The sequence below is a fragment of the Sesamum indicum genome, linkage group LG4 (genome assembly GCF_026168435.1).
Source record: "Sesamum indicum cultivar Baizhima isolate 11 linkage group LG4, ASM2616843v1, whole genome shotgun sequence".
Classification (NCBI taxonomy): domain Eukaryota; kingdom Viridiplantae; phylum Streptophyta; class Magnoliopsida; order Lamiales; family Pedaliaceae; genus Sesamum; species Sesamum indicum.
This window is the reverse complement of record NC_142660.1, coordinates 189,191-213,010: the sequence shown is the minus strand read 5'-3', so window position 1 is coordinate 213,010 and position 23,820 is coordinate 189,191. Positions and strand designations below refer to the sequence as shown.

Below are 23,820 nucleotides of genomic sequence, written 5' to 3'. Positions count from 1 at the left end.
AGCTGCTCCACCACCACCACAGTTCCCCCACCATCAGTGTGACAGTACATCAGCCTTGATGACGCGAGGTAAGTTTGTCTACTTTTCTATTATTAATTATGTTATCTTGAATATGTTAAATATTTAATATCAAATTAATTTAAGGTTTGATCCGCGGTTCCGCGAGTGCATCAATGAGGTCGTGCAGGGACATTTTCCCCACCCGTAGCCGTGTCTGAGGCAGGTGCCGCCAGAGCACCAGCATTTATGGTCCGAGAGTATGAAAGTAATTACTTTTAAATTAATTTAGTTTTATCTAATTTATAATCTAGTTATTTATTTATTTTATTAATTTTGTTTAATCTTATTACTGCAGATGACCTACTGCTGGGACTGTGATGATGAGTCCATGCTTCAGGTCTTCTACATGTGGGCTGGGAAGTACATTTGGAAGATCTTTTTCATCGCCCGGTCCAGCCTAGTCAGGCCACTATGACTGCCAATGAGGTTTGGTTCCAGCTCCAGGCATACTGGGCCAGCAAGGACTTCCAGTAGGAGTCCTCCAAGAATAAGGCGAACTGAGCGACGAACCACACAGCGTCATCAATTGTGTACTAGGGAGGGTCTTCATCAGTCGGCATACACAAGAGGAAGTTGGTAAATAAATAATAATTTCTGTTTGTTAAAATATTATTTTTTAAATATAATGCTAATTAACTATTTTTTCCTTGGAGACAAAGCTTGGACAACCGTCCAAACAAATGAAATTATTCAAGCGCTGCTATAAAAAGAAAGAGGATGGGGGTTGGAGCGAACCGAGGGCAGCGGAGGTGGAGGTAAGTAGCTAAATTCTTCATTTAATAAAAAAATTAATTTAGACCAATTTCTCTAATATTAATATTTTTTCATAATAATAAAAAAATTAAAATAAATTACAACGACATTTCCATAATATATTTACATAATAATGTAAAGAATCACAAAATTAATTTAGCCTAATTTCCCCAATATTAATATTTTTGCATATTAATAAAAAAAATTAAAATAAATTAGAATAATATTCCCAATACATACTAAAACTTTTACATAATAATGTAAATAATCACAAAATTAATTTAGACTAATTTTTCCAAAATTAACATTTCTACATCAATCAAAAAATTAAAATAAATTAGAATAATATTCCCAATACATACTACATTTTTACATAATAATGTAATCATCACAAAATTAATTTAGACCAAATTTTCCAAATTAGAACAATATTCCCAATATATGCTAACATTTTTACATAATAATGTAAATAATCACAAAGTTAATTTGGACCAATTTTCCCAATATTAATATCTTTACATAATAATAAAAAAAATTAGTATATTCTTTTTTATTAACATATTAATATCAATAATCCAAAAGATTAGACTTAACACTTTTATATAATTTGTGTAGATAATGTCTAGTATGCCGTCTCTACCGTGTGGTCAAGAGCGTGGTCGTGGTCGCGACCTGTCACTACCACCAGAACCGTCAGATGCTTTCCAGGTTAGTGAAGCATCCCCTCGACCACCCACACCACTGGATACGCCCACACCGTCCCCCGCCCCCTAAACTCCAAATGATGCTGGTACATATGGAGCTGCATGTATGGCTGCGGATGACACGTTACAGCAACCTGCCACATCGACAGCTGCTCCACCACCACCATCAGTATGACAGTACATCAGCCTCGATGACGTGAGGTAAGTTTGTCTACTTTTTTATTATTAATTATTTTATCTTGAATATGTTAAATATTTAATATCAAATTAATTTAAAGTCTGATTGGCGGTTCCGCGATCGCATTAATGCGGTCGTGCAGGGACATTTTCCCCACCCGTAGCCGTGTCTGAGGCAGGTGCTGCCAGAGCACCAGCATTTATGGTCCGAGAGTATGAAAGTAATTAATTTTAAATTAATTTAGTTTTATCTAATATATAATCTAATTATTTAATTTATTTTATTAATTTTTTTTAATCTTATTACTGTAGGTAACCTACTGGTAAGACTGTGATGATGAGTCCATATTTCGGGTCTTCTACATGTGGGCTGGAAAAGTACGTTCGGAAGATCTTTTTCATTGCCCGGTCCAGCTTAGTTAGGCCACTATGACTGGCCAATAAGGTCTGGCTCCAACTCCAGGCATATTGGGCCAGCGAGGACTTCCAGCAGGAGTCTTCCAAGAATAAGGCGAACTGGGCGATGAACCCCATGGCGTCATCAATTGTGTACTAGAGAGGGTCTTCATCAGTCGACATACACAAGAGGAAGTTGGTAAATGAATAATAATTTTTGTTTGTTAAAATATTATTTTTAAAATATAATGCTAATTAACTATTTTTTCCTCGGAGACAAAGCTTGGACAACTGCCCAAACAAATGAAATTATTCAAGTGCTGCTATAAAAAGAAAGAGGATGGGGGTTGGAACGGACCGAGGGCAACGGAGGTGGAGGTAAGTAGCTAAATTCTTCATTTAATAAAATTACTAACAATTTTGTTTGTTTTACAGGAGACGTTTCAGAAGATATTAGAGGATCGTCAGCCCTAGCCTACGACCGACGACCTCAATGCCCCCGCCGAGTTCAAGGCTTTAGTGGCAATGATAGATTAGCAAATGTGGCTGGCTGCAGTCCGGGATAAGAACAAGGGCCGATTATTCAGCCTTGGTTCTGAGCACCACGTCTCCAGCCGCATATTCACACCACCATCGCCACCGCCAAACCTAGTCATGGAGGACCGCATCGGCCACCTCGAGACGATAACGACCGACATGATGGATATGATGAGGGAGATGTGGGTCTCCTCGTCGACTGCAGCACCGCCTCCGACGAATCCACCAGCCGAGAATCAGAACGCTGACGAGGAGTGTTTAGATTAGATTTTACATTTTTTTTTATTTTTGTAATTAAATACTCTTTCATATTAAGATAATATTTCTTTTAACTATTCATGTTTTATAATATTTATTAAATTCCATTACTTTATATTTATTCAATTAATTAAATTTATAGATAAAAATAATTAAAATTTCATTAAATTAATTTAATTATATATAAAATTTATCAAAATATATAAATTTATTTATTTATTCAATTTATTAAATATATTAATAAATTATAAAATTTAAAAATTAAGAACAATTTTAGTAATGCTAAAGAAAATATTACAAATTTTATTAGGACCTGTTCCGAAAACCGTTTCAAAGACTATCCTATATAAGTATTCCTAAACTGGATGAACCGTTCCAAATTAATGAATAACATTTCCAAATACAATTACTAATCAATATCTAATATGTGTTGCAAATTACATAATCGTTCCTAATACTATTACTGAAACAGTTCTACAAACGTGTTTCTAATTCAATAATCCGTTGCAAATAACAGTTCAAAATACCGTCTCAATTTGATCCCAATTAAAAAAAAAAACAGTTCCAAGATTAAAACAGGAGTATTACAAATTCCATTCTAAAATTTCAGTGATAAAAATGAATTGTCCGTTCCAAAAATCGTCACTAACTGTTCCAATTCTTAAATTAAAATTTTTTTGGATAAAAACAACATTAGGAACAGTTTACTACGACTGATACAGTTACTGTCCCAAGTGGGAACGGTCTTCCCTGAACCATTCCTAAATTTTTGTAACGCTGACTTTAAGGACGTATTTCTAACCGTTTCAAATTCCACTCCAAATAAGTTATGTGTTCGGCTGATCGTTCTAAAGTAAAAATAAACCGTTTCAAAATTCGCCCCGAATCTCGCTTTATTTTATAGTGAGAAGAGTTTGACAAAGAATATGGAAAATTCTAATTTCACAAATAGTAAATTGATGTAGATTTATTTAGCATTATTCTAGGGTTTTTGGGTCTTTTCCAATATTTATCAATATTTTAGTTATGATAGTAAAGAACCCAACAACACAATCACTAGCGTATGCAATGTCTAATGTTTTCATGTAAACAAAAAATTAAATAGGCACCAACAATATAATACTAATTCTAATTACAATTTAGTTTGATGTCCAATAAAATAAAGGAGGCCTAAGTACATAGTAATAATCAGGTATCCTAATCAATTAGCCCATTATCATATAATACTGTATTAGTACGTACATAGTTGTGGGATTTTTACTTGAAGGCTTTTCTAATACATACATAATATAATAATAATAATGAAATTCGAAAACAAGTAAAGTCAGCCAGCCCATAAGTGTAGGTGTGGGTGTCGGTGTGGGGCTGGAGCAGAAGCGCGTACGTGGAAACCCGTAAACTTTCTCATCTCTCCTCATTTATTGCTTTCTCTTTCGACTTTTAAAGTGTAAATATTAAATACTGCTTACGTGGAGGAATATTTATTATAAAATGATGAATATTTTGTTTGAATTAAAATCAAATTAATTATATAAAAATATATTTAATTGATATATAGTTTTAAAAAAATGATTGAGGATCCGCCTAAACAAGTTCGGACAAGAATTGTTCTATAATTAGTATATGGATGCATGGTGTTGGTGGGTAATGCATTAGATGTAGATGAGTATGATAAAATATATGGTGATATTATTATTTTTTAAAGAAAATGAAGGTAGTTAATTATTATTAATATTATATATATTAGTTACGGAGTAGTAGTGTTGAATGGTGGTGCAGAGTATGCAGAGAGAGTAGGTAGGCAGAAAAGGATTTTGGGAACCGTACAGACAAAGTACCTTAGCTGTTTGCAATTGCTGCATCGATCGTTGGGTGTCCACTGTCACTGTCCATATATATATATATATATATATACCCTTCCTTCCTACTAGAGTACTAATGTTTGACTTAAGCCCAATGAATATTAATGTGATGAATGATTGGGCAAAGGCAGAGACAGAGTGGAATGAGATTTTGAAATATGAATATTGAATGAAGGTGGTAGGGCGGTCATTTAGAATTAAGGCTGCGTAGGTACGTACGTAGGTAAGTAGTAGCTACCGACTGAGTGATGAGTACATGACTTGTGCTGCATGAGTTTCCGGACAACGTCAGACCACCTAATTGCTGTTATTATTATTAGGAGGACACACACAAGAATAAAGCAAAAGAGGCAAGTGGCGGTGCGGTGTTGCACTTTCCGACATTCAAACTTATTTTGCTATTTTCTGACCTGGAAATCATACAAAACTTCAAATTTATGTATATATAGTGGTGGGAATCATAAAAGGTGTAGTACGTAGAGAATTAATTAAATTAAAAGTATATTTAGAAATATTAATTATTTTGGTAGTTGCATGCAGTGAGAGTTAATTAATACCTTGTTCAACTCCTGAAATTGCACCGGAACTTGTCTTTTTTTTTTAATCTTCTTCGATCAACCCACTTTAACTAGCTAGTGTTAGTGCATGTATGAGTATGAGCAGTGGCACCCACCAACTCTAGCTAGCTACTTCAATAACTAATCAATTCTTTTTTTCTTTTATTTCATGACGCCACGAATTAACTCTAATGTCAAAAACCAAATAATATATCAAATGAATTAGAAGAATTAATATATATGGCACAAGTGTTAATGGAAATGAATTAAAATTAAGAGTAGAGAATTATGCAGGTACGGAAGATTAACATAATTTCTTCAAGGACATAATGAACATTAATGATAGAGAGAGATAGATAGATAGATAGATTTGGTGGAAAGAATTTATTGATGAAACTTCCCCATGTTTATGAAGCACAACACGCGGTTGGAATACTGTCTACTTTGTCTGTATCTACTCTCTCTCTCGCTTGCCTCTCTTCTCTTTTCTATATATAGATTGTTCCCAAGGACAGCTAACAAAAGTTTTATAGGTTTAGGTTTCTGAATTAATTTGTTTGAGAGACAGACGGAGTGGCTGAAGCTGAGCCTAATCTGCGTGTTTCATTATTATTTCAAGAAACAAACAAAGACAACTTAATACATTGATTCAGGGGCGCCTGCAGGGTTCTACTTCTACCCCCATTGCGGTTTTCAGCTCCTCTCTATTGATTTTCAGTCATATTGCATTTCTATCCAGGATTTCTAATTGCATTTAGACCAGGTTCGTCAGATTCCACTACTGCACAAACAATCCCATCTTTTCTCACTCATTGCTGTTGTTTATCATCTTCTTTTCTCTTTTCCCAACTCCACATTCTTGCTTATTCCTCGTATATTTTTGTTTAATTTGGAGATTTTCATATTGACACCTTCAGTTATTGTAATGATAGTCATGAGCTGCATCCTGCCTCGTGCATTTGATAGAAATGTCGAGCTTCTGAGTTTGCTGCTTCTTTGATCTGAATCTTATGTCATTGAGAGTTCTTGTTGATGTTCAGCTTGCTCCATATATATATATATATATATATATATATGGTTAAGATCTGTTTGGCCGAATAATGATTCATCAGTATTGTTATTTTTTATATTGTCAGCCCAGTTAAAGTTATTCTTGTTATCGTTCCAACTTTTTAATTTTCTTTTGGATTGGGCATTAGTTTTAACAATAAATTAGCCTATTTTTTTCAGACTCTGGTGGTTTGGAGAGGAATGGGAGTGACATTTTCTGTTCCATTTGTCAACGATTTGGATGAGAAGCTGGAGTCTGTCTTAGTTAGATCAATTAGCTTTGGAAGTCATAATGCCAACGATTCCGAGTCGGTCGGTTTTAATGGTAGAGATTCTAAACCTGCTAAGTTGAAATCTTTTGGTTCCGGAAAGATGATTCTTGAAGGCACCCTTAGCTTTCAAGGGAAAGAATTGGAGGCCAAGATCTCACTGCAGCCTTCCCCTTCAAATTCAGAGGACCATACTACGTTCCGATCGTTCAGCTTCAGAAGCAGAAATGCCCCTGACAAATTGCCTGCAGCTGATACCGTGCCCGAGAAAAATGTCCAAACACCTTTGCCTGAATCTGGTAGCAGTAGACATCTAGCTGCCTTAAAGTTGCAAAAGACATACAAAAGTTTTCGGACACGAAGGCAACTTGCAGATTGTGCAGTTCTGGTGGAACAAAGATGGTAGGTATCTTTTTAGTTGCCACCACAATTTTGAGGGAATAACTCTTTTCAGAATTTAATTTTTATTACTAAGAAGGGGTGTTATGTGTTGAATTTAGGTGGAAGCTCTTGGATTTTGCAGAGCTGAAGCGTAGTTCTATATCGTTCTTTGAGATTGAGAAACCTGAAACAGCTGTATCGCGCTGGTCGAGAGCAAGAACCAGGGCTGCTAAGGTAAATATGGTGACTATTTTACATGTTTCTTCATTGCATTTGTTTTCAAGTTTCTGAAGACTAAGGCTTTTACTTCAAATGTAAGGTGGGGAAAGGTTTGTCGAAGGATGACAAGGCACGTAAACTTGCTTTGCAGCATTGGCTCGAGGCTGTAAGTTGTTGTACTCTTTGAGAAATTTCCATATCTGTGGCGTGCAGACCTTCCCTGATTCTCATTTCCACACTTCTTCCTTAGATTGATCCGAGACACCGGTATGGTCACAACCTACAATTTTATTATGCCCATTGGCTCCAATGTGACAGTAAACAGCCTTTCTTCTACTGGTAAGATTTGTAAAACGACACATTTTGAATGATGTTGGAGTTGCCGTAGTTTCTTTACCATACCTTGAACTTTGAACTGCAGGCTAGACATTGGCGAAGGTCGGGATGTAAATCTAGAGAGATGCCCTAGATCGAAACTTCAACAACAATGTATAAAATATCTTGGTCCGGTGAGCTCCACACTCACTCAAAGAGAGACTTTTAAATGTTTCTAGGATTTTGCTAATGACCTACGCATGCACATAGCCTAGAATGTTTATCTCAATCCAGTTGATCAACTACTTCGTCTGATATTATTATGCAGACCGAGAGAAGTGCATATGAAGTTATCATAACAAACGGAAAGTTGGTATACAAGCAGGGCGGGAAGCTTCTGGATACAAGGGAAGGGCCGGAAGATGTAAAATGGATCTTTGTTCTCAGTGTGTCCAAGATTCTGTATGTTGGACAGAAGAAGAAAGGCACGTTTCAACATTCAAGTTTCTTGGCTGGTGGTGCAACATTATCAGCTGGACGCTTAGTTGTAGAAGATGGTGTTCTTAAGGTGAACCAAGCATTTGTTTTTCTTTCTCTTCTCCGTCTGAAATCTAAATATAAGTTCAATCTGATTGGAAAGGATGATGATAAATGAACCTGTTATATTGGAACTTAGGCGGTTTGGCCTCACAGTGGGCACTACCTCCCAACAGAAGAAAATTTTGAAGCATTTATGGCGTTTCTTTTGGAACACAATGTTGATCTGAGTGTCGTTCAGGTAAGATATTGCTCCTTGCTTTGCTGAAGATTACAAGCATTAATTAACTTCTATGAAACGATAAGAATTATCTTCTGGCTAATTTGCAGAGAGCTCCCTGTAATGGAGAGGAGGAAGTTGTTTTTGGCTTCCGAAATAGCATCTCAGTACCAGATATCAGGAGCGCCAGAAACGAAAGCAACAACAAGAATGAAGAGGATGAGAAAACTGATTCAAGCAAAAAGTATTGCATCGATGCTGAAAATATACATCCACCTGTATCGAGATGGTCCAGGAAGTTACATTCGAAAATCGCTCTACTTCAAATACCAAGAAGGGACGACGTGCTTGAGTTATTCTCCACTCCAAAACCAGGGCCTCCGGAAAGTCCATCAGATGGATATGAGACAGCAGACGAGTGTTTATCAGACTCAGAATTTTCTGTCTCCAAGCAGAATTTATTCAACCAAGATCAGGAACAAGAATATGAAGAGCCCATCCCCAGGGAAAAGATCATGAAGAGAATAAACTCACATAAAGGCATGAAGTCTTATCAGTTGGCCAATCAACTGTCATGCAGATGGACCACGGGAGCCGGCCCACGAATCGGATGTGTGAGGGATTATCCTTCTGAGCTCCAATTCAGGGTGATGGAGGAGGTTTGTTTGTCTCCAAGAAGCACATTCTCCTCCCCTCGTGGAAGTAGTAGGAGCCCAACTACGGCCACCGCTACTCCTACCAGCTCACTGAGAGAAAGAAGTCCACTTGGTACAGAGTCACCAAATGCCGCTGAGATTGTCATACCATAAAAACTGATTGTCCAATTCCTTACAGGAGAGAATGGAGAAGATGCTGTCTATATACATCAATCGGAAATGCAATTTTCCTACTTTTTTTGGGACTAGGAAAATTGTTTTAGGAATTCTTTCATTTTTTCTACAATTCTTTTGTATATCTTTCGATAGAAAGATGGAGATCTTGTTAGGTTTCCGTTTCATGTGTTTGCTTTGAAGCGCTGTTGGGCATTAAGAAGAATGCTTTGAAGCGCTGAATTATTATAGCCTACATGCATTTGGTTACGAGGAAAGTTAGTCGAGTTGCACTCAACCTTCATTGTAGCCACTGAAGCAGTGAATGATATTACACAGATTCTGATATAGTCTGTTAGTATACAAAAATTGAATAGATTTGTCTACAAAAGGAAATAATATCGCCTCCCTCCTATGCAGCTTACTTGTCCGCAAATATAAAATCCATGTTCACCACGCTGAGGAGCTCCTCCGCTACTTCTTCATGTACATAATAAGTCTACTGCATCAGGAGAGAATTCCCAAACCCTATAGCGACTAGCCAATTCTGAAGTTGTTACACTAGTTGATTTGCCGCCTCATCAAGAACAACTTTTACTATATAAAGGGGAATATTATATACTCAGCATAAAACAAATTCCATATGAAACGATAAAATTCAGAGATCGCTTCCTGCAAGATTCAAATAATTGCATTAAGATCAACAAGTTTATTGTTTTCCTTACTACGTATTCTGGACAACGACGTTAATATACTAAAGCTAAAACACAGAACTATAGCTCCTCATTAACATCTGACTATAAGGAGAACCCTTGGGAATTGGAAACATAATTTGTGAGGGTGGCGACATGATAAAATCCTTTAATCCACATCTGCAGATGCTTATCAGTCAGTGAGATGAATCATGAGACGACCACTATAGCATAATCCTGGATGCCATCTAAGGAGAGGGGGGAAAGGATAAAAGCAACAACATGCCAAGAAGAGCTATGTGGGAAAGAAAAGAGAAAACAACATTCCAAAGTGGAAATTCAACATAGTAAATCTGAGATTTAAGATATATAGGTGAAGCTGAACAAAGTATAATCAAGCATCAAGCTCAACTACAGACACAACTCAGAGGGTGAAATTTAAACGCTCTACACAACTGGTATCTGATAACTGATCTGTTATCACCAGTCATGTTTCAGTCTTACAGATGCTAATCTTACACGGATCAGATTCATTACATTAGTTGAATTGTTATCTGAATCAGTTACTTCATTGACAGGGCATGTTTTCAAGATAAATAGAGGATTAATTATTTGGATTGAAGATGATACTCTGTTCCTTTGCAGGCAGAAGCAGAAAAAGCTTACACAATCAGAACACCGTGCAAGCACATTCTCATAGAACTATTACGAGGACATGATCACAAGTGAGGTCCTCAAAGATGAAAAGATTGGTCGCAGCTTGATGAATGTAGGACATCCTTTTTAAATGATGCTAGGTGCTAAAGTCAACTTAACAAAAAACACATAAAGCACCACTGTAGCAACTTTTATGTGTATTGAAGAGAATAGATCCGACTCTGCTAGTTATTTCACAAGGAAGAAACAATCATGTTTTAGTTGAGAAAAGTTCTTCATATCATGTCATTTGAAAACAGTTCAAGAGTTGTGCTGAAGCATGTAAAGAACAAAACTATAATACAAAACAATTAATATGCATTACCTGGGTATAATTTGCTCTTTCTAGTACCCATGCCTGCAAGACAGAGCAATACCAAATCATTAAACCTATGATTCAGACATATGTTCACATGACTTGAATCTTTTGCCTTGCAATGTCGTGAAAGGGTTGATCTCAACTTTATTGCCCCTAGATTTTGATAAACTTACAAGGATTTCCCCCAGAAACAAGTAAGGAGACTGCAACTATCCTGAACTGGGGATTGATACGCTAATGAAAAAGCATAAAGCAGAAATGAAGAATTTGATAACATGAAGTATAAACCAGAAGGGCATGGAGGACATTGGGACTTGCAGTAAAGGGAAATATACTACAGATTAAGCTTTGAGTTTTGAAGGAAAGAAGGTGGGAAATGAAGGTTATGGAAAGGAAATTCTGAAAAGAAATATATATATATATATATATATATATATGAACTTCTTTTCCGGTGCTTATCTGGAAACGTAAACCCACACCACTAAGAAGCAAATAATGCTGTTGGGGATAGACCGACGGCTTTGGTTAATTTCAAAAAACTTATCAAGTATTTCCCTTGACATCATATGGGTAGTGCAGTCTTTGCTGAGAGGCACTGGCAACCTTATAATTAGAGCTCAAAGAGCAATTAATTAACTAAGATGTTGTCAACACTCAATTCTTAAAAGAGAATTTTTTCCTTGTCATGGTAAAGAAACATTTACAGAAAAGTCAGCAGTATTTTGGTTTTCATCCTTCCAATATAAACAAATAGTCCAACTAACATACCAATATATGGATCTCTACCATTGATCAGTGAACTGGAAGTTTAAAAAAGTATACCTATGCCAATTACTCAAAACCAAGTAACATAGCAGAAGAATAATCTTTTATGATCATCTTTGGAGAAGAAAGAGTAAAACCAAGCAGATAAATTATATGGTTAAAGGAATTTAATTCAGACAACCAACCTGGAACGTTAAACCTAATGCCAAGATAACATGTGAAGGTATCATGAAGTTTCTCTTAAAGGCCTGCAATATATAAAAGGTAGAATTATTATATTCTGGATCATCACTTGCTGAGTGCACCATTGATAATGAGGAATGACAATTGCAAATGAGTTTGAAAAGATGGCACTGTTACCTGAGGCATGTAAATTGCCGCAAGAACAGAACCAATGTAATTTATCAACAGAAGTCCAGATCCAAGCAGCGCAATATTTCTCACACCAAGTTTTGTTGCCAACGTAGATATCTGAAACCTAACAATATGTATCGAATCATGAAGATTTTAGTAATCAGATAGGCACCTTATATGTGGGAGGAATCAGTAAAAGATGTCTAGAAACAGATGGCCCACTCTAGAGTCTAAAATTTATGAAGGACAACCAGTAGAAAATTGCAATATAACGGAAATTCACCCAAACAAAAATTGATATTTACATGGTGTTACCATAATATGGGTATAGATAGATAAAACCCAAAGAAATAACCCAGTCCAGCAGCAATCTGAAAAAAGTGGGTCCTAGAACTTACTTGCGATCACCTTCCACATCTGGGAGATCTTTAGTTATGGCAATAACAAGAGCAAATAATGTGACAAATGTGGTGATGAATGCAACTGGTAAACTGCATTTGGAAATATTAACATCGAAATCATAATATAATCAGCAAACAAACAGAAATCTCCGAAAAACAGCACCAGAGACCTGAGTTGACATCATCTTCATTTCAACTGTTGAAATCCAAAATTAGGTTTTAATCTATATCTGTGTGTGAGCATGATTGTTTTTTCATATAAAAAATTTACCTCCATTCAAATGTTAGGCCAAGAGCAGCCCTTGTGGCATAATACACTCCATAATTCAGCAGGAAACCTCGAACCTGCAAAATGATATCATGCATAATATTTCTACAAATAACTAAACCATAATCTAAATAAGGAGATAAGTTATGTTAATGATAAGGGATCATTTATCAGGAGATATGTTAATAGCAAGGGATCGTTTATCAGGAAACACGAGAATCAGTTTTTTTCTTTTGGGTCCAAAGTCACCAGAATAAAAATTCACTGTAATAGTATTTTCGCCAAGTTGGTGGATGCAACCCATTTCTATGCCTTTGCAAGGAGTTCAATCAGATTTTTAATTCACCTCTCCTAAAGACCCTGCATCCCTATTAGAACATTCTTTTGAAAGTCATTTTGATATAGGTTCCTCTTCGTCCCAGAAGCGTTGCAAGGAGTTTCGTCATGTCAACCATATAAATGATTATTTGAGTGTTTATACTCATACAACTAGCATAACAAGAACAATAGTGCTAGTAATCCCTCAGGATATCCTAAGAAATGCATCATACATTAGATAAAACCTTACTGTGGCTATTATAAGAAATGCTGCGACAGGAAATCTCTTCATCCGAAATGGAGGAACAGAATAGATGGTGCCAAGGAAAAGACCAAGGCAGTAAAGAGAAGTAATGAAAGGACCAAAATTGAATCCAACAATCAGAAGACCAGCAGCAGCAAGCAATAACACCAAAAACCACGCAGACTTTTCTGAAAGATCTCCAGCAGCTATAGGCAAGTAAGGTTTGTTCACCCTGCAAGTTGAACCAGAAAATGAAACAACGAAAAGTTGATGTAAAGGAGTGCACTATGTTATCCAGGTGGTAGACATTAAATCCAGGAAAATTCTTTGCACTGTAGAGCAAGATTGATAACTACAAGAAGCATAACTATTAGACCGAGGTATGATGATGCACTAAATTAAATGGAACATAACATCATCTCTTACTTGTCAATACCAACATCATATATCTGATTAATGCCGACTATGTAACCATTTCCACATATGAGTGCTAGAAGTCCAGAAAATGCCTTCAGCAACAATGACCACCTTATGAGATTTGGATTCTCGATTAAAGCTCTGGTTACTAAAGAACTGTCAAACATTTGATCTTAAATCAGATGTTATCTCTAACAAAATTATACTCCCTAAAAGTCAAGAGTCACGCTGAAAGTAGAAAAAAGCAATTTGGTGATTGCTCACATAGATCCTAATGTTGTTCCACGTATTGTGTGGGGCCTCAGAAATCTCCAGAAGGCATCCCTGAACTGGGAAACTTTATTCAACAGTGGATCAGTTCCAGCAGCATCAACTTTAGAGCAGGCCTGACAAGATAATCTTTCATGTAAACTCCGTTAATCAGCATTTGTATTCTGGTGATCAGTACAAATGAAATTGTTGATCTCGACCACAAGACAAATAGTTGTGTCAGGCAATGTTATCCAAAGAGGAAGCTTCATTTGACTGATAAACATGATTATTATAAGGAGTACCACAGTCGACTTTGGACTAAAACCTAAAACGAATGTTCTTTTGGCAATGGCTAAATCACATTCCCCCTCGTCAATTCTCACAATTTCCAAATGTTCATACTTGAAAGGAGCTCTAAGCATCAAAGATGGAATTTTTAATTTAATTGCATAAATCAAATAGTTGAGGTATAAGGTAGTTAAAAATAGATGAACAGAGCATACCCAGATGGAATGGCGGGTGTAGGTTTTGATGGAGAGGCTTGGGAAGGAGAATTGGGGAGTGTGGAAGCCAGTTGAAGAAGGAAAGTAGTTGGAAGAGTTGAGGAATACGGAGGGAGTCCTGAAAGGGGGCAGCTTGTTTCTGCAGCTGGAACTTAAGGGAGAAGAATGAAGAGAAATCCTGAGTGTGAGGGATGAGACTGAAAGCTCCATGCCCGTGCAAGACTGGAATCTACTTAGCTGTGTTTGTTGTTGGTTGGTTTGGTGTGGAGTAGAAGGAGATGGGTGGGAGTAATGGTATTGTTCAAGTTGAAGACTTGTGGTGGGTGAGCTGTGAGGAGCAAGGCAGGGCCAAGGGGCGATGGAATCTCCCTCACTTGCCTCAAATTCATATCCTAAGAGTTAGTAGAGGAGATTTTGGGGTCATGTCCAATCCAAACACACTATCCATTTTGTCTATAACAACATAACAAAAGGCCCATTCTAGCTACAACGTAATGAGGACGGGCTAAAAGGGATGGCCCGTTCAGGCAAACATACAATAAACAGTAGCCCATACACCCACCACCACCACCATCGCCTTGTCTTGCAATGCTGATAAGATGAGAATGATATACAAACTTACACCGACTGACCCACTCCTCTCCAGTCTTCACTTATGACTATTGCAATGCATTAAACAACTTCCAAAAGATTCTTCGTCCAACAATAATCAAACAACCACATATTTCAATATACAACTCAAAAACAAAAACTCCACCATAGAGCATACTGCCAAATTAGCCCTTTTACACTACCCCACCCTTCATTTTAAAACATATATATTAACACTACCACACCTCTACATGAAAATGACATTTAACAGCATCTTCCTTAATTTCTCCTCCAGATGCTTTCTTTGGATGTTGACACAAAAATTAATCAGTCAGACAGACAAGGACACAACAACTCCCAACCATTTTTCATATATATAATATGGTTGTTGATTATTGTATAAACGTGTTTTGGATAGTGATGCAAAAGGAGGTTAGAGCAGGATAGATAGAATTATTCTGGGTTGATGATGTCATGACTTAGTTAAACCTTAGCATTTGGAGCATCTGCACTTGTGTTTTGCCTCCAAGTGGCAACCTTTCCTGCTCTCTCAATTTTACCATTTGACTTCACTTCATCCCCAGCACTATCAGTATTATTAGGACAAACAGTAAAGACCAACTTCTTCTTCTTGCAGTCTAATGCTCCAAACACAAATTATCCTAATCATTTTTACCCACTTCTCTACCTAATTCATTCCAAATCACTTAATCTAATCAATTATATTTGAAAAAGGTTCGGTAATTGGACTGACTGTTTGAGCAGGGTTGAGTTGAGACAACTAATAATCCAATTCATCTTCTCCTACACTTGGTTAGAGTTGGGACTTGGCTTTAGGTATATGTTAATAATCATTTCAACTTGTTAGTTTAAAATTAGCAACTTGCTTCCACATATTACTTAAACTGATGTTGACTGCCTTAAGAAAATCGAACAAATACAAAACGACACAAGAAATTGGTATGCTCATTCATGACTGCCACTGTTTGTATAAGTATAGAGCTATAGCCTATTTAACAAGTAAATACAAAGGCATCTTGACGGCACTTGTCCAACAATTTAGGCCCTTCAACATTCCCCCCAACTCCTCTACTCCTCAATTCCATCTTTCTGTAAACCCACAATGGAAATTCACTTTCAACAGCACCAGAAACTAAACATCCCACCATCAAAAACAACCAAAACGAAATCAAGGAACAAGAGTACCAACAATAACAAATTTGTTGGAGTGCGTCAAAGGCCTTCTGGGAGGTGGGTTGCTGAGATCAAGGACACAACACAGAAGATCAGAATGTGGCTTGGAACTTTTGAAACCGCTGAAGAAGCTGCTCGTGCCTATGATGAAGCTGCCTGCCTCCTGCGCGGCTCAAATACGCGCACCAATTTCATTACTCATGTCTCTTCCAATTCCCCTCTTGCATCCCGCATCAGAAATCTTCTCAACAGCAAGAAAAATGCAAATGCAAACACAAAAGCTAAGCCACAGAGCCAAGAATCATGCCCCTCTACTAGTCAAGACATTGATGCAAGTATTAGCAGCGATAACAGCACGGTGACTTCCTCAACTAGTCCAACTAGCACTGCTGATACCAACACAAGTTGTGAGTCCTTTTCATCTCATGAGATGCAAGATCGCGGCCAATTGTTTGATGATGTGTATAAACCTGATCTGACCAATTGTATGGTTGAACTTGATGTGGGCTTGGCCCACTCTGGCTCAGAATGGGGTTTTGATCATGGCCCCGATCAGTTTTCATTCACGCAAGAACTGTTAGACTTGCCTAAGAATGTGATCCTGAGTGAGAATTCTGACATGGAGTTATCAGAATTTGAGCGCATGAAGGTTGAAAGACAGATTTCAGCCTCGCTTTACGCAATGAATGGTCTGCAAGAGTATATGGAGACGGTGTATGATCCCATGGAAACCCTGTGGGATCTTCCTCCTCTGTATCCCCTGTTAAGCTAAAAGGAAAGACAATCATTTTCTGCTAAATTCTCACCTGGTGTTCTTCTGTTACTTCTTATTTGTTTCTCTTTCTTTACTCACTTTGTCCGGTTAGAAACATTGAGAGTGATATTTGGTTGAGGACAGGTTGAAAGTTTCCAAGTTATCAGCAAACCTTTTCCCAATGATGCGGGGATGAATTCTCCTTTACCAGTCAAACATTGTGATATGTTCAGAATCGGGGCAAAAGAGTAAAACTGCAAAGCTGCATCTGTATTCTCTGGCTGCAATTTTTGCTCTACATAGAACAACAAGACAAATCAACAAGATTAACTTAAAAGTTGGAAAATGAAGACTTGATGACTCGTATCAATCACATAATTTCCAGCTGCTACTTGTTGCGCACCCCTTCAATTCTACTTCTTTCCTTCTACAAATGCAATGGTATGCAGCCGCTTAATACTACAAACTGTCCTTTTAGATGACACAGTGAATTGTCACTGTATGGAAACAAATAAGCTAAACACTTGTCCTACATTTCGAGAAATGCGTACTCCTTTACTACACTGGCGGCCAATCAGTCTGCAAAGCAACTTTAATTTAACTTATTATACAATAATAATTTTTGTGCAATGAAAAATATAATGATCACTTATTGATAAGTAGGATCTAAGCCTAACCGTATGCTTGACTCTTCTTGCTCATCGGGGCGAGCATTAACAATGGAAGAAATAGTCATTGACTTGCTTAATTCTGATACGAGGTTTCACAAGAAGGAAAATGAAACTCATGATTTTAGCAATGACATCAAATGAATTGGGAAAGATCATAATAGCAATAACAAATTTCTTTTATTTTGGAATATAACTCCAAACAATCATAAGATACACAACGTAGGATAAGAGATGAAAAGAATGGTGACAGGAAACAAGTTATAACGTGAAGAGGAATGCATAAATTCACAGAACATATCATACATTAAGCACAAAACTACTTTCAGTACTCTTCCCCTTCATCTTCCTCATCCGCACCTTCTGCACCCACTTCTTCATAGTCCTTTTCGAGGGCAGCAAGATCCTCACGGGCTTCAGAGAACTCACCTTCCTCCATGCCTTCACCCACATACCAGTGAACAAATGCTCGCTTAGCGTACATGAGATCAAATTTGTGATCAATACGAGAGAAGACTTCTGCTACAGCTGTGTTGTTGCTTATCATGCAGACAGCACGCTGCACACGGGCGAGATCACCCCCAGGCACCACTGTAGGTGGTTGGTAGTTGATGCCACACTTGAAACCAGTTGGGCACCTGTATGTATAACCATGCAGATCAGTCAAGAACAAGACCAACTAAAATATCAGACGGCAAAATTATATTTCCTTTCCCCATCATGCAAATAAAAAAATGTCAATCAAGAACATACCAATCAAATACCTTAAACCATAAGACTATACCCCAAGAATGTCTAGATAGTTCTCAGGAAGAAACAGAATGGATGTTAGAGATACAAAATACAGAAAGAAGGGTATAAACTAAATACCAAAACTTAACTTTCACATAAAGTTTCTAAGTGATTGTTCGTACCAAATATTCATATTTGGATAAAATTTATCCGGGCAAACCGTAGCCTGGGGTCTTTGCATTCCTTTATCTTAGATATACTCGAGAAATTAAAACCTTAATATAATTGGGGGGTAATTCTTAGCTATAAAAGTATACTATTCTTGGAGTAATTGAAGCTTCAAGTAACAACTTTTTTGTGAGTTTAACATTGGAACTCACCAGTCAACAAACTGAACAGTCCGCTTTGTTTTAATACTAGCAACAGCAGCATTAACATCTTTAGGAACAACATCACCTCGATACATCAGACAACATGCCATATATTTCCCATGCCGTGGGTCACACTTGGCCATCATACTTGAAGGTTCAAATACAGCATTTGTGATCTCGGGAACAGATAATTGTTCGTGGTAAGCTTTAGCTGCTGAGATAACGGGTGCATAAGATGAAAGCATGAAATGGATGCGAGGATAAGGTACAAGGTTTGTTTGAAACTCGGTGATGTCTACATTAATGGCACCATCAAACCTCAAGGAAGTGGTCAAAGATGAGATGATTTGAGAAATTAGACGGTTCAAGTTTGTGTAAGTTGGCCTCTCAATGTCCAAGGCTCTCCTGCAGATGTCATATATAGCTTCATTGTCCAAAAGGACCACAACATCTGTATGTTCCAGTAGGGAGTGAGTAGACAAGACACTGTTATAAGGCTCCACCACTGCAGTAGAAACCTGAATACACAGGAAAGGAGATCAAGTCAATAAAACAAACTGTTGGAAGAATCAGGTTATTGAATATGCAGTACTGACTCCAACAAAATTACTTGAAAAGGAAAAGAAAAGAGAATAAAAACCTGCGGAGATGGATAAATAGTAAAACCAAGTTTGGACTTTTTTCCATAATCTACAGAGAGGCGCTCAAGAAGCAAGGACCCCAAACCAGAGCCGGTGCCACCACCAACAGCATTGAACACCAAAAAGCCTTGCAGACCAGTGCAGTTGTCAGCCAGCTTTCTAACCCGATCAAGACATAGGTCAATGATATCCCTACCCACTGCAACATTACATTATTATTGAGATGCAAATTAACACATGTTACAGAGTTGTCTGAAACATTGAATAATTACACCATAAGAACATACCTGTATAGTGTCCTCGGGCAAAGTTATTGGCAGCATCCTCCTTACCAGAAATAAGTTGCTCAGGATGAAAGAGTTGTCTGTATGTGCCAGTTCTTACTTCATCAACAACAGTGGGTTCAAGATCTACAAAAACAGCCCTAGGTACATGCTTGCCAGCCCTGGTTTCACTGAAGAAGGTATTGAAAGAATCGTTTTCGGTGCCAACGGATGTGTCACTGCAAGCAAAATCAGTTGTGCATTAGATTCCAGGGAATGAACATACAAAACACAATTTCTTCCGTTGTGGTATATTAGAAAAAAGGAAAATTAAAATGTTTTCAAAATGCACAACGGAAGTCATATACCTTGATTTCTGTAATTTAAATTGAAGAAACCTTTTTGTTTTGTTACTGGACAGTTTGGGCTCCTCAAGTTAATAACAAGAAACAACAAAGACAAAACATTCACCTTAACCTAACAGATACAAGGTCGTAAAATGTTGTAAGTTGTCAAAAGTACTATCCACAACAATGGCACTTTCATCTTTCCAGAAAAGCAAAGTTGACATAATCTGAAATTTGGACGCAAAGCTAGGCCAAAATGTTCTTTGAGTTCACAGTGTCACTAAGTGGCAAACCCACTTTCAACTTCAAAGTGCTCACTCAGTAGGTGAGCTACTTCCTAGTTCCTAAACTGTCAGATTTTCCTTTTTGGCATAATATTTAGGTTCCTGCAACCCGGTCTTATAGATAGAGTGACGAAGCAACGCCCAAAACTAACAATTTCATGCCCCAGTTTCTTTCCCTTTCAGGGTACACTGTTAGAGTTGCAAGCATCTCCTTCCGAGAGCCAAAGTTGCAAAATAAAATTCAAAAGAAAATGATATTAATAAAATAGAACAGTACAGATGGATCCAACAATCTTTCACAGCATGAAATACAAGTATATGGGATCAAACAACGGGATACACATGAAAATTCTATACCAGCAAATGCCTAGACAGAAACAGTTGGGGGGGGGGGGGGGAAGCAAAAAAAATGCATTAATTAGAACATAATCAGGCTGTAGGCGCTGGATCTACGAAATAGAAGTTAAAAGAAGTAGCAGCATTGGGCGTGGGCATGGGCGTGTGATTAAAAACTAAGAGTGCATCCACATTAGAAAGAAATCATAAATCCAAAGAGAAAATAGTTTATAAAATGTAAGAAGAGAATAGTGTACCTAGGCATCATGCCATCAGGCTGAATGCCATGCTCAAGGCAGTAGAGCTCCCAGCAGGAGTTGCCGACCTGAATTCCGGCCTGGCCTATGTGTATGCTTATGATTTCTCTCATCCCTGGAATTCAATTGAATTGAATTCAGTTGGTTGTGGGTTCTCGTCTCTATCTGGAAGAAATTTGAGAGAAGAGAAGTTGAAATGAAAGTTTGAAAAGAGTGAAGTGAGTGGAATAATGGGTGTGGGAGAGAGAGAGAGATCATAAGCGGGCAGGAAGGATAGATGAAAGTGGATTTAATGGAAGTTTTGGAGTCCGGATGATAGGCTAAGGCTATGCGGGACCAAAAACAGCTTTTAGTGGGCCTCTAAACAGCTGCGCTATCGTCGCTTCTTCTGCCCCACTTCCATTTTCGCCCATTTTGCAAGCCTAAATTATTCATCATCTCTCAATTACACCAAAGATTTGGTTGGTTGTGGTACCTAAGAATATCTATTAACTCTACTTTTATAATAGTAGCTTTAGGATGAAGTCCGGCTGAAGCTGAACAGTGAACTGAACCCAAAAACAAAAACAAACAAACAAAGCGGGCGGCTGAAACTCAAACAGCAACAGGAATCAGAGGACATGGGCACAGTAAAAGCGGTGGCCGTCATCTCCTCCTCTACCCACAACAACCTCAAAGGCTCCATCCACTTCATCCAACACACTCCCCGTAATTTCATCTCAACTCCCCTTCTTCTTTCTTTTGATTTCTTTTTCATTTCATTCGATTCTTCCCTTACTCCATCCATCCATGTTCTCTCCCAAATTACACAGCAGCAGCACCAGGAGGAGTTAGTGTTACTCATGTGAAAGGAAGAATTTGTGGGCTCACTCCCGGACTCCATGCCTTTCATATTCATGCTCTTGGGGACACCACCAACGGCTGCAATTCCACTGGTCCCAACTCAACCAACCTACTCCTCTCTTCACTAAATTCACTTCTAATCCTATTCCCATGCCACACACTTCGTTTCCAGTCATTCAGATTTTAAATTTGTTCAACTTATTTCCCATTCAATTTTCAGGACCTCATTTCAATCCCTTAAACAAGGATCATGGATCTCCCATAGATGACGAGCGTCATGCCGGTGATCTGGGGAACATTGTGGCTGGCTCAGATGGTGTGTACCTCATTCATTTTCTTGTTTTCTCCTGGAATTTATTACTCAGTAAACAATCAGGTAGATTCAGTCAGCTTTTCACGTTTCAGGGGTTGCTGAGATTTCAATTACAGATAGGCAGGTAATAATTTCTCTGAGGTTCACTGTTTTCCGGAGTATATGTCTTCTTCCAAGTAATGAATTCTCGATGTTGAATGAAATGATTTATTTGTTCCCAATTTTCCTGGTACTCCAAACTAGGTGTTTTGTGCGCAAGGCTGCAACTTTAAATTATGTATAGTTGATAGCGCCTTTAAGTTATTGAATTTTTGCGTATACTTTTAGAGCATTTTATTTGTACTCTAGAACATGTTTTCCTAATGCCAAGCAAATGTATCTAAATATCTGAAATAGAAGCATTGTGACCCATCAGTTTTTCACTTAACCTGTTAGTCATTTGCATCAGTTGTTTTCATGGAGCCTATCACATGGGGCATGAGTTGTATGTTTTCTATGGTGTTGTAACTTGTAAAGCATCATCTGCTGCTGCGGATAGTACCAGCTGCTTGCGGTTGAAATTGATATAAAAATTTAACGTTTTTTGTTGTCAATGGTCTAATAACACTATTTTTCCATAGTCACTTGAAGATTTTACTTGGAGAGCATCTTGATCGCATGGGCTGTCCTGGTCCAGTTTGGTGACTCCTGTGAGGTCACGAACTATTTGATCTAGATGTTGATACAGCTTCTCATGTGATGATTTTGTTAGGAGAATATGGTTATGTCATATAAATGTTATTATTCAAAACTCATCTTTCCACTACTCAAACCATATCTTATTCGCAGATTCCACTAAGTGGTGAGCATTCCATTTTGGGAAGAGCTGTTGTTGTGCATGCTGATCCTGATGACCTGGGGAGAGGTATCATTCACTGAATATAATGATCTCCCAGAGGGAACCCTTGACCCTAGTTTATGTCTTGTACTATATGAACCAATTCATTGAGCTGCTGTTTAACAGGTGGACATGAACTCAGCAAGACAACTGGCAATGCTGGTGCAAGAGTGGGGTGTGGTAGTCTCTAATATGCATATAAATATTGTGTTTCTCCTATATATCCGGCCCATTCTAATTATGGATGGCAGTATATGACATAGTGGGCAAAATACTAGAATACTGTAGAGGAGGATTATCTTCAGCAGATCTTCTTTAATATATTATGATGCACTATTAGATTTTTGATCTATAAAGTAGCTCTAATTTCCCTACTTGAGCAATATGGTAATGTTCGATGAAAACATATAACTAATGGCTCCCATGGTAAGATCAAAGAAAACAAAATCAGAAAGAAGAATAAAGAGTGATTTGTGGTTGTATCCACCCATGGATGTTATTATATATCCTTGGATGATTTTTTCTTTCAGCCACTTTAGGTCCAGTGGCAATAAAAGATTTGTGCGGTGTTTCAAAGAACAGTACCCTTGTATGGCTTGCTTTTTACTCCACAAGTACTACAATCATGTGTCTGGTTTTTATTCACTTGTAAAGCTGTTTGCTTCGTGTTTTCAATTTTATTGGCTGCATTGCTTTGGACAAATGCTAACAAGTGGAAAAGAATCTATGCGCTGACCTCTTTCTTATTTTGCAGGTATCATTGGCCTTCAGTCATCTGTGTAGAGTGAATGCCAATAACATGTAACATCACTTGGAAATCAAATAATTTCTTTTTTTTTTATTGATAGTCAAAATGTGTTATTGCTCAACAATGGAATATTTCTGTTTAAGTTTCTTGATTGAGATTTAAATGCTTGAAATTTTATGACACGGACACTTTTATGGGGTAGGTCAAATTGTTTGTTCTCGCGCTCCCCCTCATTTGGATCCAACCATGTTTCTACGCCTGTAAAGTT

General features: G+C 37.6%; 5 protein-coding genes across 9 annotated transcripts; 3 read left to right on the top strand and 2 right to left on the bottom strand.

Annotated features, from left to right (window-relative positions):
* The first annotated feature begins 5,807 nt into the window (after nt 1-5,807).
* Nucleotides 5,808-9,452, top strand: LOC105159768 (IQ domain-containing protein IQM6). The gene is made up of 9 exons (XM_011076954.3): nt 5,808-6,067; nt 6,535-7,025; nt 7,124-7,238; nt 7,324-7,389; nt 7,474-7,562; nt 7,645-7,732; nt 7,867-8,106; nt 8,215-8,316; nt 8,406-9,452. The coding sequence occupies exons 2-9, from the start codon at nt 6,556-6,558 to the stop codon at nt 9,102-9,104; spliced, it is 1,869 nt and encodes a 622-aa protein (XP_011075256.1). The 5' UTR covers nt 5,808-6,067; nt 6,535-6,555; the 3' UTR covers nt 9,105-9,452.
* LOC105159639 (homogentisate prenyltransferase) lies at nt 9,409-14,906 on the bottom strand. Of its 2 annotated transcripts, XM_088879591.1 has the most exons (10): nt 14,334-14,899; nt 13,843-13,964; nt 13,588-13,734; nt 13,168-13,393; nt 12,603-12,676; nt 12,329-12,421; nt 11,937-12,054; nt 11,762-11,824; nt 10,818-10,850; nt 9,409-9,776 (listed from the first exon to the last, which is right to left on the bottom strand). In XM_088879591.1, exons 1-10 carry the CDS (start codon nt 14,541-14,543, stop codon nt 9,702-9,704), a joined length of 1,161 nt encoding a protein of 386 aa, XP_088735717.1. In that variant the 5' UTR covers nt 14,544-14,899; the 3' UTR covers nt 9,409-9,701. The 2 variants fall into 2 exon arrangements, with proteins under 2 accessions (XP_088735717.1, XP_088735718.1); XM_088879592.1 differs by lacking the exon at nt 13,588-13,734 and having other exon boundaries at nt 14,334-14,906.
* A 1,021-nt stretch (nt 14,907-15,927) lies between these two features.
* Nucleotides 15,928-17,107, top strand: LOC105159638 (ethylene-responsive transcription factor ERN1-like). The gene has a single exon (XM_011076757.3). The coding sequence runs from the start codon at nt 16,048-16,050 to the stop codon at nt 16,888-16,890; it is 843 nt and encodes a 280-aa protein (XP_011075059.1). The 5' UTR covers nt 15,928-16,047; the 3' UTR covers nt 16,891-17,107.
* Nucleotides 17,108-17,698: 591 nt separating this feature from the next.
* On the bottom strand, nt 17,699-21,021 carry LOC105159636 (tubulin alpha-5 chain). The gene is made up of 5 exons (XM_011076752.3): nt 20,772-21,021; nt 19,572-19,786; nt 19,284-19,483; nt 18,653-19,161; nt 17,699-18,178 (listed from the first exon to the last, which is right to left on the bottom strand). Exons 1-5 carry the CDS (start codon nt 20,882-20,884, stop codon nt 17,866-17,868), a joined length of 1,350 nt encoding a protein of 449 aa, XP_011075054.1. The 5' UTR covers nt 20,885-21,021; the 3' UTR covers nt 17,699-17,865.
* Nucleotides 21,022-21,186: 165 nt separating this feature from the next.
* On the top strand, nt 21,187-23,753 carry CSD3 (copper/zinc superoxide dismutase 3). 4 transcript variants are annotated; one of them, XM_011076755.3, is made up of 7 exons: nt 21,187-21,479; nt 21,587-21,706; nt 21,835-21,930; nt 22,020-22,051; nt 22,756-22,831; nt 22,931-22,984; nt 23,559-23,753. In XM_011076755.3, exons 1-7 carry the CDS (start codon nt 21,392-21,394, stop codon nt 23,585-23,587), a joined length of 495 nt encoding a protein of 164 aa, XP_011075057.1. In that variant the 5' UTR covers nt 21,187-21,391; the 3' UTR covers nt 23,588-23,753. The 4 variants fall into 4 exon arrangements, with proteins under 4 accessions (XP_011075057.1, XP_020548926.1, XP_011075055.1 ...); XM_020693267.2 differs by having other exon boundaries at nt 21,584-21,706; nt 22,931-22,979; XM_011076753.3 differs by having other exon boundaries at nt 21,584-21,706.
* Nucleotides 23,754-23,820: the final 67 nt, after the last annotated feature.